This window comes from Pristis pectinata, chromosome 35 (genome assembly GCF_009764475.1).
Source record: "Pristis pectinata isolate sPriPec2 chromosome 35, sPriPec2.1.pri, whole genome shotgun sequence".
In the NCBI taxonomy this organism is placed as follows: Eukaryota; Metazoa; Chordata; class Chondrichthyes; order Rhinopristiformes; family Pristidae; genus Pristis; species Pristis pectinata.
Window position 1 is genome coordinate 16400591 of NC_067439.1, and position 19146 is coordinate 16419736.

The 19146-nt window shown below is 44.0% G+C and overlaps 1 protein-coding gene across 9 annotated transcripts in view; it reads left to right on the top strand.

Annotated features, from left to right (window-relative positions):
- LOC127586448 (ryanodine receptor 1-like) overlaps positions 1-19146 on the top strand; it is a 625703-nt gene that overhangs the window by 199098 nt on the left and 407459 nt on the right. For all 9 annotated transcript variants that reach the window (XM_052044410.1, XM_052044408.1, XM_052044411.1 and 6 more), the window contains 3 exons: positions 832-1058; positions 1171-2056; positions 16770-16970. In XM_052044410.1, the coding sequence (XP_051900370.1) occupies positions 832-1058; positions 1171-2056; positions 16770-16970 (1314 nt within the window). The remainder of the gene's footprint in view (positions 1-831; positions 1059-1170; positions 2057-16769; positions 16971-19146) is intronic.

Below are 19146 nucleotides of genomic sequence, written 5' to 3' on the forward strand. Positions count from 1 at the left end.
ACACCTCTTTTGCATTTCCCTATGTCATGTCTGAAACTTCTCTGGAAAATTAAGCTGCTTGTCATGCCCTTTCCTCAGCCATGTTTCTGTGATTGCATCATAATTCCAGGTACTGATCCATGCTGTCAGCTCATCTGAGTTACCTGTGAGGCTCCTTCCATTAAAGTAAATGCAGTTGAGCCTAATGGCCCTTGTATGCTACCCTTATCGTCTCTGCTTACTCTTCTCACTGGACTTGCCTTTTCTATTTCCTACATATGAGGCAGTCTCCCCAACTGCTACACTGTCATTCTGGGTCTCAGCCTCTGCCTCACTAGTTTAAACCCTCTTGAGTAGAACAAGCAAACCTCCCTGCAAGGATATTGGTCCCCTCCAGTTTGGGTGAAATCTGTCCTCTTTGCAGAGGTCACCCCTGCCACATAAGTGATCCCAATGATCCACAAACCTGAAGCTCTCACTCCTACACCAGCTCTTTCGCTACACATTCATTTGTCCTATCTTACTATTTCTCTGGTCGGTAGCATGAATGACCAGAGGGGACTTCAGAGCTACCTGCCTGTACTTACTGCCCTTCCTGAGGGTCACCCATTGCTTTTTTTGCGTACATGTCATCTGACCAACCTGTGAAGTGTACTATCTACCACAACTTTTGCATCCTGGATGCTTCATAGTGACCCCAGCTGCAGCTCCAACTGCTTTATACGGTCAGACAGGAGCTGCAGTTGGGCTCACTTCTCACAGTTCCAGGGGCATTTAGCTGACACCTCCTCCTGTTTCTTGTGTAAAAGTAACAGCAAGTCAATAGTTATGTTTTCCTTTTGCATTTTGCAGAATATTATGCCTATCTCAGCAGCTATGTTTAAGAGTGAACGGAAGAATACAACACCTCAATGTCCCCCCCGACTTGATGTCCAGATGATCACACCAGTAGTGTGGAGTCGCATGCCAAATGACTTCTTGGTTGTAGAAACTGGACGTGTCAGTGAGCGGCATGGCTGGATGGTGGAATGCGTTGATCCAGTTATCATGATGGCACTGCATATTCCTGAGGAAAACAGGTTAGGAAATAATTGTTTATGGTGTGTAAAAAAATTTCAGTTATGAGAGCTACCTTTGCGCCTCTTGCCTAAACAAGTATTAATGTACGTGCTTTTAAATATTTTCTTGCAGATGTATTGACATCTTGGAGCTGTCTGAGCGTAAAGACCTATTGAAATTTCACTACCACACATTGCTACTGTACTGTGCTGTCTGTGCATTGGGTAACAACCGTGTTGCCCATGCCATTTGTAGCCATGTTGATGAATTTCAGTTACTCTACACCATTGAGAACACATATATATCAGGTCTTCTACGTAGTGGCTATTATGATCTACTTATTAGTGTGCATCTGGAGTCAGCTAAGCGATCTCGACTCATGATGAACAATGAGTTCATTGTCCCTATGACTGAAGAAACCAAACAAATCACATTGTTCCCAAATGAAAATAAAGTCCATGGCCTGCCGGGTGTGGGAGTTTCCACGTGTTTGAGACCACCGCTTCATTTTGCATCTCTATCATTTGTTGGCACTAGCGATGATCGTTACCAGTTTAGCCCTGAGATCCCATTAGACGTCCTTAAAACAAAAGCAATCAACATGCTGACTGAGGCTGTCCAAGATGGTGGACAACATACGAGAGATCCTGTTGGCGGAAGTGTGGAATTTCAGTTTGTCCCAGTTCTAAAACTTGTGAGCACTCTCCTTATTATGGGGGTCTTTGATGATGAAGATGTTAAACACATACTGAAGATGATTGAACCTAATGTGTTTGTTGAGGTCAAAGAAGAAATTGAAAAAACTGTAAGTGAAGATGCTAAGGAAGAAGCAGTGCCAGCAGTCAACGGAGAGGGGGAGGGTGAAGGAGAAGAAGAGGAAGAGAAAGAAGGAGAGAAAGATGAACAAGAGATCGATGAGCCAAAAGAAGATAAGATTGTGGAAGGAGAAGCCATTAAGGAGGAGGAATTAGAGGAAGGACTTCTACAGATGAAGCTGCCCGAGTCTGTCAAATTACAGGTATGACATATATTGTCCATTAGAAAATATTTTTGCTTTATATTTAGTTAAATCTTTGGACACTCAGCTTTGTTGCCCTGGATTTTGTAGTGAGAATAATGCTGAGTCTTCAGTGTTCACTGATATAAAGGAGTAAGTCCAGTGACAAATTCTAGTGACTTCACCTGCATATCTAATTTGGGAAGCTGCAGTTTAAGTTATCCTACTTTTCCATACTACATGGGTATCTCATTGAGAAACTTGCCATTCACATGTATACAATGACATAGAACTGAGTACTTAGCCACTAGATAACCATTAAGCACTCTAGAAAGTTTATGTTTATCCATTATTTATCCAGATAAATTATAGGTAAATTATTGTAAGGTGTTCTGAGAGATCGGATGTACAAGTATTTGGACAGCCAAGGGCTGATTAAGGGTAGTCAGCATGGCTTTGTGCGTGGTAGGTTAAACACAACGAATCTTGTAGAGTTTTTCGAGGAGGTTACCAAGAACATAGATGAAGGAAAGGCTGTGGATGTTGTCTACATGGACTTTAGTAAGGCCTTTGACAAGGTCCCACATGGGAGATTAGTTCAGAAGGTTCAGACACTAGGTATCCATGGAAAGGTTGTAAACTGGATTCGAAATTGGCTGTGTGGGAGAAGACAGAGAGTGGTATTGGATGATTGTTTCTCAGACTGGAGGCCTGTGACTAGTGGTGTGCCTCAAGGGTCTGTGCTGGGACCATTGTTGTTTGTTGTCTATATCAATGATCTAGATGATAATGTGGTAAATTGGATCAGCAAGTTTGCTGATGACACTAAGGTTGGAGGCATAGTGGACAGCGAGGAAGGCTTTCAAAGCTTGCAGAGGGATCTGAACCAACTGGAAAAATGGGCCAGAAAATGGCAGATGGAATTTAATGCAGACAAGTGTGAGGTGTTGCATTTTGGAAGGACAAATCAAGGCAGGACATACACAGTAAATGGTAGGGCACTGAGGAGTGCGGAGGAACAAAGGGATCTGGGAGTTCAGATACATAATTCCCTGAAAGTGGTGTCACAGGTAGACAGGTTTGTAAAAAATGCTTTTGGCATCCTGGCATTCATAAATCAAAGTATTGAGTATAGGAGTTGGGATGTTATGGTGAGGTTGTATAAGTCATTGGTGAGGCCAAATTTGGATTATTGTGTGCAGTTCTGGTCACCTAACTATAGGAAGGATATCAGTAAGATTGAAAGAGTACAGAAGAGATTTTACTAGAATGTTGCTGGGTCTTCAAGAGTTGAGTTACAGGGAAAGATTGAACAGGTTAGGACTTTGTTCCTTGGAGCGTAGAGGAATGAGGGGAGATTTGATAGAGGTTTACAAAATTATGAAGAGTAGAGATAGAGTAAATGCGAGTAGGCTCTTTCCTACTTTAGGAGAGATAAGTACGAGAGGACATGGCTTTAGGGTGAAAGGGGAAAGGTTTAGGGGGAACATTAGGGGGAACTTCTTCACTCAGAGAGTGGTGGGAGTGTGGAATGAGCTGCCATATGATGTAGTAAATGCGGGGTCCTAAGTTTTAAAAATAAATTGGATAGATACATGGACGGGAGAGGTCTGGAGGGTTATGGACTGGGTGCAGGTAAATGGGACTAGCGGAATAACATTTCGGCACAGACTAGAAGGGCCGAATGGCCTGTTTCCTGTGCTGTAGTGTTCTATGGTTCTATTCTTGTCAAGTTTATTGTCATGTGCACAAGTACCGTAAGGTACAGTATAATGCAAAACTTGAGAAACAAAGGACTGCAGATGCTTGAATCTAGATGAAAAACACAATGATGCTGGAGGAACTCAGCAGGCCAGACAGCATCTGTGGAGAAAAGCAGGTGGTTAATGTTTTGGGTCGGGACCCTTCTTCAGGACTGAAGATGGGAAAGGTGGAAGCCCAATATATAGGATGTAAAAGCAGAGCAGTGTTAGGTGGACAAAAGAGGGGAGGCGGGCTGGGCACAGGGTGGTGATAGGTAGATGCAGATAAGGGATAGTGATGGGCAGGTGTGGGGGAGGAGGGGAGAGCAGATCCACCGGGGGGTGGGTCAAAGGTAAGGAGAGAGAGGGGATAAAAAGGTTGAAAAAAAAGGCTGGGAAAGGGAAGAAGAGAGGAAGCTTTGTGGGGAAGGGGGTGGGGATTACTTAATGTGGGAGAATTCAATGTTCATGTCGTTTGGCTGCAAGGTTCCAAGATGGAAAATGAGGTGCTGTTCCTCCAGTTTGCGCTTGGAATTCTCCTGGCAGTGGAAGATGCTGAGGACTGACATATCAGTGATGGTGTGGGAGGAGGAGTTGAAATGACTGGCAACGGGGAGATGCAGATCGCGGTTACAGACAGAGCGCATGTGTTCTGTGAAACAGTCACCTAGTCTGCATTTGGTCTTACCAATGTAGAGGAGGCCACACTTGGAACACCAAATGTAGTAGATGATGTTAAGGGAGGTGTAGGTGAATCTCTGTCTCACCTGAAAGGACTGTTTGGGTGCCTGGATGGAGGAGGTGAAGGGGCAAGTGTTGCAAAATGTATGCAAAGGCAAGACCTTAGTGCAAAAATAACAAAGGCACAATTGAAGACAAGTCCACGGTAGTGCAAGAGGTGGTCTGTAGTGTTCCATTGCTGAGGTTGGGTTATGATTGTGCAGATAGGTTCAAGAACCTGATAGTTGTAGGAAAGTAACTGTTCCTGAATCTGGTGGTGTGGTACTTCAGTCTTCTGTACCTCCTGCCTGATGGTAGCAACAAGAAGAGGGCATGAGCCAGATGGTTGGGATCTTTAATGCCACCCTCTTGAGGCAGCACTTCCTGTAGGAGCTGCCAATGATGGGGAGGGGCAGTACCTGTTACTCAATTTTATAAAAGAAAAATCTCATTAATGAAATGAAATTTTCAATCTGTCTCCATAATATCTCTCAATCCCGTTTTATTTTAATTGTTTTTGTTTGCATTATCTTAGATTAGTTTAAACTTTCTGATTTAAACTTCCAGTGCTCAGCAAGGATTCTTCAATCTTATTGATTAGGATTACACACCGCTGTATTTATTTCATCCAGGTACCAGATAATTTACAGAGTACACACACTATTTTGGCTTCCAGATCCTTTCTTCTTTCCATCAACCTTTCCACTTCCTTTCTCCACACTGGTTTGGCCTTGGTCATAATTATTAGGATGGCAGACCTCCCATCAGAGGAAGTACTAGTTCCTGGATAGTGGAATTTTCCATTGCATCTAGAATTTTGGTTGAAGTTCTCACATTGGACTGGAATGTTGTTCATCCAGCTGTCAAACTCATTATGGACTGTGCATTGGGAAATAGAATTACTCACTTCAGAGATCAGTTAAACAACCATTCCTCAAACAACTCCTGCCTAAGTGTGCATTCTGAGCACAGCACTTGTCAATATCTTCTCAGTGAAGGAGAATCTACTGGCTGCTATCCTCATCTTGGAGTGAAATATCTTTGAATTTTAATTGCCTGCTCCAATCCTTGGACAACCTATCAGATTTCTACAACCTATATATTCAATGCTTATGTGATGGCGATTCACAAACTTCATGGTGATACCTGATACTGTAATGGATGCTGTGTGCCTGGAAGCGATCTGATAAGTAGTCTATTTACTGAAGTAGTAATTATAGGCATGCACTACTTGATGTGGAGACAGATGTTCCTCAGGGTCTGGAGATGCAAGAGACTGCAGATGCTGGAATCCGGAGTAACACACAAACGCACAAGATGCCAGTGGAGCTACTACAAACTACACCCCCATCCAGTCACTTATAAGGATGCCATTCCCCTTCCTCAGTTACTCTGTCTCTGCTGCATCTTTTCCCGTCATAAGGCCTTTCACTCCAGAACATCCAAGATGTCCTCCTTTTTCAGAAAATAGGGTTGCCCCGCACTGCTATTGATGGAGCGCTCACCCAAATCTCCTCTATTCCCTGCACTTCTGCCCACACTGCATCTCCACCCACAGAATGGGTAGAGCTCCCCCAGTCCTCACCTGCCACTCCCACATCCCCCTATTTTAAATTCCTCCATATGCTTATCTAACAATCTCTTGAACTTGACCAACGCACCTGCCTCCACCACTACCCCAGGCAGCGTATTCCATGCACCAACCACTCTCTGGGTGAAAAACCTCCCTCTGACATCTCCCTTGAACTTTCTACTCATTACTTTAAAGCCATGCCCTCTTGTATTGAGCATTGGTGCCCTGGGGAAGAGGCACTGGCTGTCTACTCTATCTATTCCTCTTAATATTTTGTATACCTCTATTATGTCTCCCCTCATCCTCCTTCTATCCAAAGAGTAAAGCCCTAGCTCCCTTAGTCTCTCCTCATAATGCATACTCTCCAAACCAGGCAGCATCTTGGTAAATCTCCTCTGCACCCTTTCCAAGGCTTCCACATCCTTCCTATAATGAGGCGACCAGAACTGAACACAGTACTCCAAGTGTGGTCTAACCAGAGTTTTGTAGAGCTGCATCATCACCTAGTGGCTCTTAAACTCAATCCCATGACTTATGAAAGCCAACATCCCATAAGCTTTCTTAACTGACCTATCCACCTGTGAGGCAACTTTCAGTGATCTGTGGATATGAACCCTCAGATCCCTCTGCTCCTCCACACTACCCAGAATCCTGCCATTAACCTTGTACTCCGCCTTGGAGTTTGTCCTTCCAAAGTGTACCACCTCACACTTCTCCGGATTGAACTCCATCTGTCACTTCTCAGCCCAGCTCTGCATCCTATCAATATCCCTCTGCAATCTTCGATAGTCCTCCACACTACCCACAACACCATCGACCTTTGTGTCGTCTGCAAACTTGCTAACCCACCCTTCTACCCCCTCATCCAAGTCATTAATAAATATCACAAAAAGTAGAGGTCCCAGAACCGATCCTTGTGGGACCCCACTAGTCACAGCCCTCCAATCTGAATGCACTCTCTCCACCACAACCCTCTGCCTTCTACAGGCAAGCCAACTCTGAATCCACATGGCCAAGCCTCCCTGGATCGCATGCACTCTGAGCTTCTGAGGAAGCCTACCGTGTGGAACCTTGTCAAATGCCTTACTAAAATCCACATAGACCACATCTACTGCACTACCCTTGTCTATCTTCCTGGTCACCTCCTCAAAGAATCCTATCAGGCTTGTGAGACATGATCTTTCTTTCACAAAGCCATGCTGACTATCCCTGATCAGTCCATGATTCTCTAAATGCTCATAGATCCTATCTCTAAGAATCCTTTCCAACAGCTTGCCCACCAGAGACATAAGGCTCACTGGTCTGTAGTTCCCTGGACTATCCCTACTACCTTTTTTGAATATGGGGACAACATTTGCCACCCTCCTATCCTCCGGTACCATTCCCATGGACAACAAGGACTCAAAGATCCTAGCCAACGGTTCAGCAATCTCCTCCCTCGCCTCTTGGAGCAGCCTGGGCCCTGGGGACTTATCTGTCCTAATATTTTCTAACAACTCCAACACATCCTCTCTCTTGATATCTACATGCTCTAGAACATTAACCTTACCAACACTGTCCTCAGCATCATCAAGGCCCCTCTCCTTGGTGAATACTGAAGGGAAGTATTCATTGAGAACCTCACCCACTTCCGCAGCTTCCAGGCACATCTTCCCACCTTTGTCTCTAATCGGCCCCACCTTTACTCTCGTCATCCTTCTGCTCTTCACATACGTGAAAAAAGCCTTGGGATTTTCCTTAACCCTACTTGCCAAGGCCTTTTCATGTCCCCTTCTTGCTCTCCTCAGCCCCTTCTTAAGTTCCTTCCTTGCTACCCTATACTCTTCTTGAGCCCTATCTGATCCTTGCTGTCTACACCTTATGTTTGCTGCCTTCTTCCTCCTAACTAGTTGTTCAACCTCAAGTCACCCATAGTTCCTTCACCCTGCCATTCTTTCTCTGCCTCACTGGGACAAATTTATCCCCAACATCCTGAAGAGATCCCTGAACAACGACCACATCCCCATAGTACATTTCCCTTCAAAAATGTCATCCCAGTTTACACTCGCAAGTTCTAGCCTTATAGCTTCATAATTTGCCCTTCCCCAATTAAGTATCTTCCTGTCCTCTCTGCTCCTATCCTTGTCCATGACAATGCTAAAGGTTAGGGAGCGGTGATCACTGTCCCCCAAATGCTCACCCACCGAGAGATCTGTCACCTGACCCAGTTCATTACCTAATATGGCATTCCCTCTAGTTGGCTTGTCAACATACTGTGACAGGAATCCATCCTGGACACACTTAACAAACTCTGCCCCATCTAAACCTTTGGTACTAAGCAGGTGCCAATCAATATTTGGGAAGTTGAAGTCTCCTATGATAACATCCCTGTTATTTTTGGATCTTTCCAAAATCTCCCTCCCAATCTGCTCCTCATTATCCCTGCTGCTACCTGGGGCCCTAGAGAATACTCCCAGTAGAGTAACTGCTCCTTTCTTGTTCCTAACTTCCACCCATATTGACTCTAGAGAGGATCATTCTACATTATTCACCCTTTCTGCAGCTGTAATGGTATCCCTGACCAGTAACGCCACCCCTCCTCCTCTTCTTCCCCCTGCCCCCCCATCCCTTTGAAAACACTGAAATCCAGGAATATTCAATATTCATTCCGGCCCTGGTAACAGCCAAGTCTCTGCAAGAGCCACAATATCATAGTCCCAGGCACTTATTCAAGCTCTTAGTTCATCACCCTTATTCCTGATACTTCTTGCATGTAAGTAAATGCACTTTAGCCTATCCTCCTTTCTACTTTTATAACCTGTACTCTGCTTCTCCTTCCTCAAAGCCTCTCTACATGTTAGATCTGAGTTTTCCCCATCCACTTCTTCCTCTGACCTACCCCTCTGGTTCCTGTCCCCTCACAAACTTGTTTTCAATTCCACTTCCCATTCCCACACTGACATGGCTATCCACGGCCTCCTCTAGTCATAGTCATAGAGTAATACAGCATGGAAACAGACCCTTCGACCCAACTGGTCCATGCAGACCACAGCATCCTCCTTGATAGTCCCAGTTGCCCATGTTTGGCCCATAACCCTCCAAGCCCCTCCCTTCCATGTACCTATCCAAATCCCTCTTGAATGTTGCAATTGTACCCGCCTCGACCATTTCCTCCGGCAGCTCTACTGCCAGGTCATGGCCAAACAAAAGTTAGAGGATCAACATTTGTATTCTGCCTGGGCAGTCTCCAACTTGGCGGCATGAACATCGAATTCCCAAACTTCTGGTAACCACTCCCCCTCTGTCCCTATTCCCCTATTTTTCTTCTTTCTCTCTCCTCCAGATCCAACTGGCCTCCATCGCCTTATGTCTTTCCCCTTCCCCTCCCCCTCCCCCCCCCACACCCTCTCCATCTGCCCATTACCCACACACTCCTCCCACCAGCTCCCCTCCCCACCTCCCTCCCTTTATTCCATGCCCCACGTCCTCTTCTATCAGATTCAATTATCTTCAGCCCTTTGTCACCTCCATCTATCACCTCCCAGCTTCTGACATCATTCCCGCCCTCATCTGCCTATCACACACACACACACACACACACACACACACACACACACACACACACACACACACACACACACACACACACACACACACACACACACACCTGGATTCAACTATTACCTGCCAGCTCTTGCTGCACCACTTCCCTCCACCATTTTATACTGGCTACCTCCCCTCTTTCTAGTACAGATGAAAGAATTTGACCCAAAATATCGACCGTCCATTTCCCTTCATAGATGCTGCCTGACCCGCTGAGTTTCTCCAGTGCTTTTTGACTGTAGTTCCTCAGGGTCTTTGAATTCCATTTGAAAGTCCTCAATGAATGAATTAATCCATGTAGTGAGAGCTGGACATGTTCAGGTATGGGCTCATCAGTGGTAAATAACGACACACTACAGAATTTGGCACCAGGCAATGATCATCCCGCAAGAGTCTGTCACCAACCTTTGACCTATACCATATCATCAGTATTCTGCAGGAGGTGGGAAGGGTGGGGGTCACCATTTACCAGAAACTCAGATGGATCAGCCTTAAATATTATGATGACAAGAGCAGGTCAGAGACTGGGTAACCTGCAGCAAGTCAGAAATGTGATGGACTGCCCTGCACTTGCTTGGAATGCAATTCCAACAATACTCAAGAAGTTCAACACCATCTAGCTGCCTGTTTAATTGGTACAACGTACACCAACTTAAACATTCATTCACTCCAGCACAGTGGCTGCTGTATGTTCCAGCTGCACCATGTGCTGCAGTTACTTAGGTTACTCTAACGGGGTTTCTGAAACATGTGCCTTCTACTACCAAAAACATAAGACCATCTGCCACATGAGAACATACATGTTTTGCTCCAAGTTGCACACAGTAGTGACATGGAAATGTATTGCCATTCTTTAATCAGAGTAAATGTAACCTACTTAACTTGGGCTGTTAAGGAAAGACAGTAAATCCCGGCCTGGACACTAACGTCAACATCCAAATAGGTGTGCTAGATAGGCGTAGCAGTTGAGGGTGAGCAGCAGTGCTATTCTTCTTGCTGTGGCAAAGGATGGAATGTGGGGTTTAGGGAGGGGACAGTGGTGCATGAAGGTCTGAGATGGATAGTTGGTAAGGAGAAATGGCAGAAGTGGGGTTTGTGGAGGAATCAAATCTTGGGGGCTTGCAGAAATGGATATTTTGGGGAGGAGAAAGACATTAGTCGGTGACAGTCAAGGGTAGAAGAGTTGTCCAAGTCTAAATGATGACCACTTTGTGGGGAAGGTGAGAGGTGGTGGGATTGGAGGGGATCTGGGATGATGGTTGGTAGAGGAGGAAGGGACATGACTGCTGAGGGTAGAAGGGAGATTGAGGGCCTACAATGATGGATGGTTATGGGGTGTGGCTATGGCAGGTTTGTGGGTTGTGGAGGTGAAGGACATTGAGGGCCTACTGGGAGAAGATAGATTTCTGTTTTAAATTAGAACAGAAATCTACCTTGTCTTCAGGGTGGAGATTAGGGTTGATTGGTGTGTTCCTGCATTACAAGATTGGGTGGTGGTGTATGTAATGGACTTAAATTAATAGATACCTAATGATGGCTGCTCCCATGATGTTACAGGTATCTTGGGCAACTATACTTAAAACATGTCAGTGGGGGAGAACTTCTGGACCAGTGACCATAATTCTGTTAGTTTTTTAGTAGTTATGGAAAGACATAGGATTAGTCCACAATTAGTCCAAAACTGGGGCAAGCCAAATTTTGAAGGCATCAGACTGGAACATGCAAAGATCGTCTGGGGGAGGCTGTTTGCAGGTAAAGGAATGTTTGGTAAGAGAGAGGCTTTTGAAAATGAGATGGGAAAGTTCAGGGCTGGCATGTTTCTGCTAGAGTGAAGCTCAAGGCTGGTAGGATCAGGGGGCACTGGTCAGGAAAAAGAAACAGGCATATGTCAGGTATATATACCTGGGATCAAACAAATCCCCTGAGGAGTATAAAAGATGTAGGAGTACGCTTAAGAGGGGAATTAGGAGGACAAAAAATGAACATGAGGTAGCTTTGGCAGATAAGGTAAAAGAATCCTAAGAGATTCTACAAGTATTTTAAGAGTAAAAGGGTAACTAGGGAGAGAATAGGTCTCCTTAAGGATCAGTTGGAAGGATCAGTGTTGTTGTCTATGTGTGGAGCGACAGGAAAGAGTTAAATGGATATATCTCATCTGTATTTACTGCAGAGAAGGTCATGGAGGGTAAGGAATTAAGGGAAATGAAAAGTGATATGTTGAAGCATATCCACATTACAAAAGAGGAGATGCTGGCGGTCTTAAGGCATATTAAGGTGGATAAGTCCTTGGGACCTGATCCAATTTATCCTAGGACATTGTGGGATCCTAGGGAAGAAATTGCTGGGGTCCTGGCCGAGATATTTGAATCATCTTTTGCCACAGATGAGGTACTGGGTGACTGGAGGGTGGCTAATGTTGTGCCTTTATCTGAGAAGGGCTGTAAAGACAAGCCAAGGACCTACATGCTGGTGAGCCTAACATCAGTTGTGGGAAAGTTACTGAAGGCGATTCTGAGAGACAGGATCAATCTGCATTTGGAAAGGCAAGGACTAATTAGGGATAGTCAGCATGGCTTTGTGCATGGGGAAGTCATGTCTCATTACTTTGATTAAGGTTTTTGAAGAGGTGACCAAGAGAAATGATGAGGGCAGGGCGGTAGACATTGTCTACACGGACTCTAGTAAGGCTGTTGACAAGGTCCCGCATGGGAGGCTGGTCTAGAAGGTTAGATCACATGGGATCCAATAGCCAATTGGAAATAAAATTGGCTTCGTCAGAGGCTGGAAGGGTTTTTTTCCAGTCTGGAGGCCTGTGACCAGTGGTGTGCTGCAGGGATCAGTGCTGGGTCCCCTGTTGTTTGCCATCTTTATTAACAATTTGATGAGAACGTAGGTGGCATGATTAGTAAGCTTGTGGATGACACCAAAATTGGCAGTAAAGTGGACAGTGAAGAAGGTTGCCTGAAGCTACAATAGTATCTGGATCAACTGGGGAAGTGTGCAGAAGAATGACAGACGGAACTTAACTCAGACAAGTAGAAAGTGATGCATTTTGGGAAGTTAAACCAGGTCAGGACATAGACAGTCAATGGCAGGGCCTGAAGGAGTAATGTAGAACAGAGAGACCGAGATGTACAAGTTCATAATTCCCTGAAAGTGGCAAAACAGGTAAACAAGGTGGTGAAGTAGGTGTATGCATGCTTGCCCCCATTGGACGGGGCATTGTGTACAAGAATTGTGACGTGTTACAGCTGTACAATATGTTTGTGACACCATACCTGGAGTATTATGTGCCATTCTGGTCAGATGTGATTCAACTAGAGAGGGTACAGAAAAGATTCACAAGTATGTTACCTGGACTGGAGGGTTCTAGTTATAAAGAGAGACTAGATAGGCTGGGACTGTTTTTCCTGGAGTGAGGGAGGCTGATGGGTGACCTTAGAGGTATATAAAATCATGAGGGGCGTAGGTAAGATCCATCATGTTTTTATGTTCCTTTTTCCCAGGAGTCTAAGATGAGTCAAAAACTAGAGGACATAGGTTTAATGTGAGAGGGCAAAGATTTAAAGTGGATCTGAGGGGCAGCTTTTTCACACAGAGGGTGGTGGGTATATGGAATGAGCTCCAAGAAGAAGTGGTAGAGGTGGGGACAATTACAATGTTTAAAAGATGTTTGGACAGGTTCATAGATAGAAAAGGTTTGGAGGGATATGGGCCAAATGCAGGAAAATGGGTCTAGCCCAGGGTGGTACCTGGGTTGGCATGGATGAGTTGGGCCGAAGAGCCTGCTTCTGTTATATGACTCTATGACTATGTTCAGGGCAGAAGGGTGACCTGTTGGAAAGGGCTTGGTCATGTTTTCAGAGTGACCTGAAGCAACATGAAAATTATTATGTGGAATTCAGGCAGACTGAATTTTTGAAAGAACGATAAAGTAGTAATATGTCCTTAAATTAAGCAGTTACTTGTATGTTTCTCAGCACTTAATGTAAACTTCCATATCTATTTGGATGTGATAGCATTATTTTTATTGAAATCCATATACAGGCCCCCGAATAGTAGCCAGGATTTGGGGTACAAATTACAACAGGAGATAGAAAAGGCATGTAAAAAGGGCAGTGTTACGGTGGTCATGGGGGATTTCAATATGCAGCTAGATTGGGAAAATCAAGTTGGTACTGGATCCCAACAGAAGGAATTTGTAGAATGCCAATGAGATGGCTTTTTGGAGCAGCCTGTGGTTGAGTCCATGAAGGGATAAAGCAATTCTGGATTTGGTATTGTGCAATGAACCAGATTTGATTAGGGAGCTTAAGGTAAAGGAACCCTTAGTGATCATAATATGATAGAATTCACCCTGCAGTTTGAAAGGGAGAAGCTAAAATTGGAAGTATCGGTATCACGGTTGAGTAAAGGTAACTACAGAGGCATGAGAGAGGAACTGGTCAAAGTTGATTGGAAGAGGACCCTAGCAGGGATCACGGTACAGCAGCAATGGCAGAAGTTTCTGGGAGTAATTCGGAAGACGCAGGATCAGTTCATCCCAAAGAAGAAGAAGCATTCCAAAGGGAGGATGAGGCAACAAGGGCCAACAATGTGGCTGACAAGGGAAGTCAAAGACACCATAAAAGCAAAAGAGGGCATACAATATTGCAAAAATTAGTGGGAAACTAGAGGATTGGGAAGCTTTTAAAAACCAACAGAAGGCAACTAAAAAATCAATAAGGGAAGAAAAGATGAAATATGAAGGTAAGGTAGCCAATAATATAAGAGGATACCAACGGTTTTTTCAGATATATAAAGAGTAAAAGAGAGGCAAGAGTGGACATCAGACTGCTGGAAAATGATGCGAGAGGTAGTAATGGGGAACAAAGAAATGGTGAATGAACTGAATAAGTATTTTGCGTCAGTCTTCACTGTGGAAGACACCAGTAACATGCTAGAAATTCAAGAGTCGGGGGCAGAAGTGAATGTAGTGGCAATTACTAAGGAGAATGTGCTTGGCATGCTGAAAGGTCTGAAGGTAGATAAGTCAACTGGACCGGACGGACTACACCCCAGGGTTCTGAAAGCAGTAGCTGAAGTGATTGTGGAGGCATTAGTAGTGATCTTTCAAGAATCTCTAGATTCAGGAATGGTTCTGGAGGACTGGAAAATCACAAATGTCACTCCAATCTTTAAGAAGGGAGGGAGGCAAAAGCAGGAAATTATAGGCCAGTTAGCCTGACTTCAGTGGTTGGTAAGATGTTAAACTTTATTATTAAGGGTGAGGTTTTGAGGTACTTGGAAGCACAAGATAAAATAGGCTGAAGTCAGCATGGTTTCCTTCAGGAGATCTTGCCTGACAAATCTGTTGGAATTGTTTGAGGAAGTGACAGACAGGATAGACAAAGGAGAGACGGTGGATGTTGTTTGCTTGGATTTTCAGAAGGCCTTTGACAAGGTGCCGCACATGAGACTGCTGAACATGGATAGAAGATTAGCTGACTGGCAGAAAGCAAAGAGTGGGATAAAGGTGGCCTTTTCTGGTTGTGACTAGTGGTGTTCCGCAGGTGTTGGTGTTGGGTCTGCTACTTTAACATTATCTGTTAATGATCTGAATAATGGAATTGATGGCTTTGTGTCCAAGTTTGCAGATGAAACAAAGGTAGGGGCAGGTAGTGTTGAGGAAGCAGGGAGTCTGCAGAAGAATTGGACAGGTTGGGAGAATGGACAAAGAAGTGACAGATAGAATACAGCGTAGGGAAGTGTATGGTCGTGCATTTTGGTAGAAGGAATAAAGGCGTAGACTATTTTCCAAATAGAGAGCGAATTCAGAAATTGGAGGTGCAAAGGGACTTGGAAGTCGTAGTGCTGGATTCCATAAAGGTTAACATGCAAGTTGAGTTGGTAGTCAGGAAGGCAAATGCAATTTTAGCATTCATTTCGAGAGGACTAGAAGATAAAAACAAGGATGTAATGCTGAGGCTTTATAAGACGTTGGTCAGACCACATTTGGAGTACTGTGAGCAGTTTTGGCCCCCTTATCTAAGGAGGGATGTGCTGGGATTGGAGAGGATCTAGAGGAGGTTTACGAGAATGATCCCAGGAATGAAAGGTTTAACATATGAGGAGTGTTTGATGGCTCTGGGCCTGTACTTGCTGCAGTTTAGAAGGATGAGGGGAGATCTCATTGAAACCTACCAAATTTTGAAAGGCCTGGATACCGTGACATGGAGAGGATGTTTCCAGTAGTGGGAGAGTCTAGGACCAGAGAGCACAGCCTGAGAATAGAAGGACGTCCCTCTGGAACAGAGATAGAGAGGAATTTCTTTAGCCAGAGGGTGGTGAATTTGTGGAATTCATTGCCAATTGTGGAGGCCAAGTCATTGGGTATATTTAAAGCGCAGGTTAATAGGTTCTTGATTGGTAAGAGTGTCAAAGATTGTGGGGAGAGGGCAGGAGAATGGGGTTGAGAGGGAAAAGTAAATCAGCCATGGTTGAATTCTGGAGCAGACTCAATAGGCTGAATGGCCTAATTCTGCTCCTTTATCTTATTAGCTTCTGTGAGTTTCTATTTCAGTTGCTTGTTACCAGATGCCTGCAAGTCTAAGAAACAGCAAAATGTGTTTTCACGTCTGGCCTGATAGTAAAACCTTTTTCATTTGAGTACATTTCTTTACTTCAGACAAGTATTGTTTGGGAGAACTACTTGTTGCACAGTTCTGTTAAAATTTGCCATCCACACAGAACAGAATCAGATTAGTTTATTGTCTTATACACCAATGTGCAATGAAATTCCTTGCTCGTGTAGGTCACAGTAAACAGTACAAACGGTAATAATAAATACAGCGACGTGCACTAAATGACAGAATGGTGCAAAAATTAAGACTCTGGCCACATTAAATAATCTTTTATTAATAATGGTCTGTGAGATCAATACAATAACATTGTTTTCTAATCAAGAAGTAAATTTTAAAGGAGTATAAATAATAAAAAAAAATTATTGTTGGATTAATTTTCTTTTTCTTTTGTGTAAGACCATCCATTAATTTAATAGGATTTTTTTACATTTAAGCAGATAAAAAAAAAATTGAAGATAGTTTATGTTCATTATTAATTGTCTTTCTCCGCACAGATGTGCAAACTTCTTCAGTTCTTCTGTGACTGTGAACTACGACACCGGGTTGAATCAATTGCTTCGTTTGCGGATAAGTTTGTTTGTAGAATGCAGACAGATCAGAGGGAGCGTTACTGTGAGCTCATGCAGTGTTTCAACATGAGTGCAGCTGAGACTGCCAGAAAAACAAGAGAATTCCGGTCACCACCACAAGAACAGGTAAGTCCTGATGTATTATCTTGGATAAATGGGTTGATGAAAAATACAAAAAGTTAGGAGCAATAAACACAATATGATACAGGTATCTTTTGTTAGAAAATTATATAGAAATGTTAGTGTGCCCTGATGGATTCTCCACATGGATGTAGCCACCAAGCTAAGCATCAAGTTTGATTTTGTCATTGGCCCTCCTTTGAAAAATGACAGGTACACTTGCAACACCTATTGAGCCTGGTTCAAGATGGCTGGCAGGCACATGCAGACTGGACCTATGTGGGAGTTGCTGGTGGGAATAGTTGGGCACATCAGGACCACGGGGCCGGTCATTTCAATGTGGACATAGGGTAAGTGGTAGCTGCAATATAATATGGAAAAAAATGTAATATCCATTTTGTTTGTAAAAAAGAGAAACACAGTATTCTTTAAAATAGTGAAAGGTTGAAAAGTGTTGAGGTTCAGACAAATTTGGATATCAGTGGCATAGAATTGTGCAGCCTGGCAGCAGGACTTACCAAGTCCATACCAACAATCAAACACGCATTTACACTAATTCCATATTATTCTTCCCACGTTCCCATCAACTTTCCCCAGATCCCAGCACTCACCCACGTCTTTGGGGCAATTCACAGTGGCCAGTTAACCGAATTGACCCCATATGTCTTTGGGATGTGAGAGGAAATAGGAGAACCCGGTGGAAACCCGGGGGACCATAGGGAGAACATGCACACTCCTCACAGATGGCACCGGTTCAGGATCTGGCCGCTGGAGCTGTGAGGCAGCATCTCTTCTAGCTGTGCCACAGAAACACCCCCAAATTCTAATACACAACTTCCTTGAAGTTATCATACAGTTCTCTTGGTCACCTTTTCAAAAACCTCAATCAAATTCATGAAACAATTTCTCATGCACAAAGCCTTGCTGACTATCCCTAATAGTCCCTGCCTTTCCAAATGCAGAGAGATCCTGCCTCTCAGAATCCCCTTCAGTACCTTTCTCACCATTGATATTAGGCTCACTGACCTGTAGTTCCCTAGCTTGTCCTTGCAGCCTTTCTGCAATAAAGTCACTGTGTTAAATAAAGGCACTGTGTTAATCACCCTCCAGTCTTCTGATACCTCACCTATGGCTAAAGATGATACAAATATCTCTGCCAGGGCCCCAGAAATTTCTTCCCTGGTTTCCCTCAATGTCCAAGGATACACTTGATCAGTCCTAGGGATTTATCCACCTTCTTATTCTTTAAGACTGCTAGCACCTCCTCTTTTGTATGGCTAGGTTTCAAGACATTCACTACTCTCTTCCCTGAATTCCCTAGCTGCCATGACCATCCCCATGATAAATGCAAATGAAAGATATTAATTTAAGACCTCGCCGTCTCCTTTGACTCTATCCACAGATGACCACATTGAACCAAGGGGGCCGTATTCTCTCCCTAGTTACCCTATTGCTCTTACTATACTTATAGATTCTCCATTACCTTGTCTGCCAAGGTAATCCCATGCCCTCTTTTTGCCCTCCTGATTTCCCACAAGTGTAATCCCAGATCCCTTCCAGATAACCTCTTCCAAATAACCTTTGCAATTTAGAATGACAGAGTAATACAGCATGGAAACAGGCGCTTCGGTCCAACTCGTCCATGCCCACCAAGGTTCCCACCTAAGCTCGTCCTATTTGCCCGTGTTCGGCCCCTAGCCTTCTAAACCTTTCCTATTCATATACTTGGCCAAATTATTTTAAATATCATTATTGTCCCTGCCTGAACCACTTTCTCTGGAAGCTCGTTCCATATACAAACCACCTCATGAAGAAGATGCCCCTCAGTTCCCTTGTAAATCTTTTCCATTTCACCTTAAACCTATGCCCTCTAATTTTTTCGTTCCCTTTTTCTGGGAAAAAGACTTTGTGCATTCACCTTAACTACTCCTGTTTTTGTTTATGTTCTAATAAGCAAGTGGGATTGGGATTTCAAACAAGAGACTCTGACTGAATCCCAAGGAAATGCTCCTTGAAAGTTAGACAAGTAAATCAGAAATCCAAATGAGATGGGTAAGGAAATGGAGGCCTGTGCATGGGAGACTGAGGAGTCCTTTATGGATGCTGGAGAATCAAGTCTATCTGTTGCTAGACAAGGAAACCATTAAAAAGATGAAAAAAATACTCTTTTGGTCCGAATCCT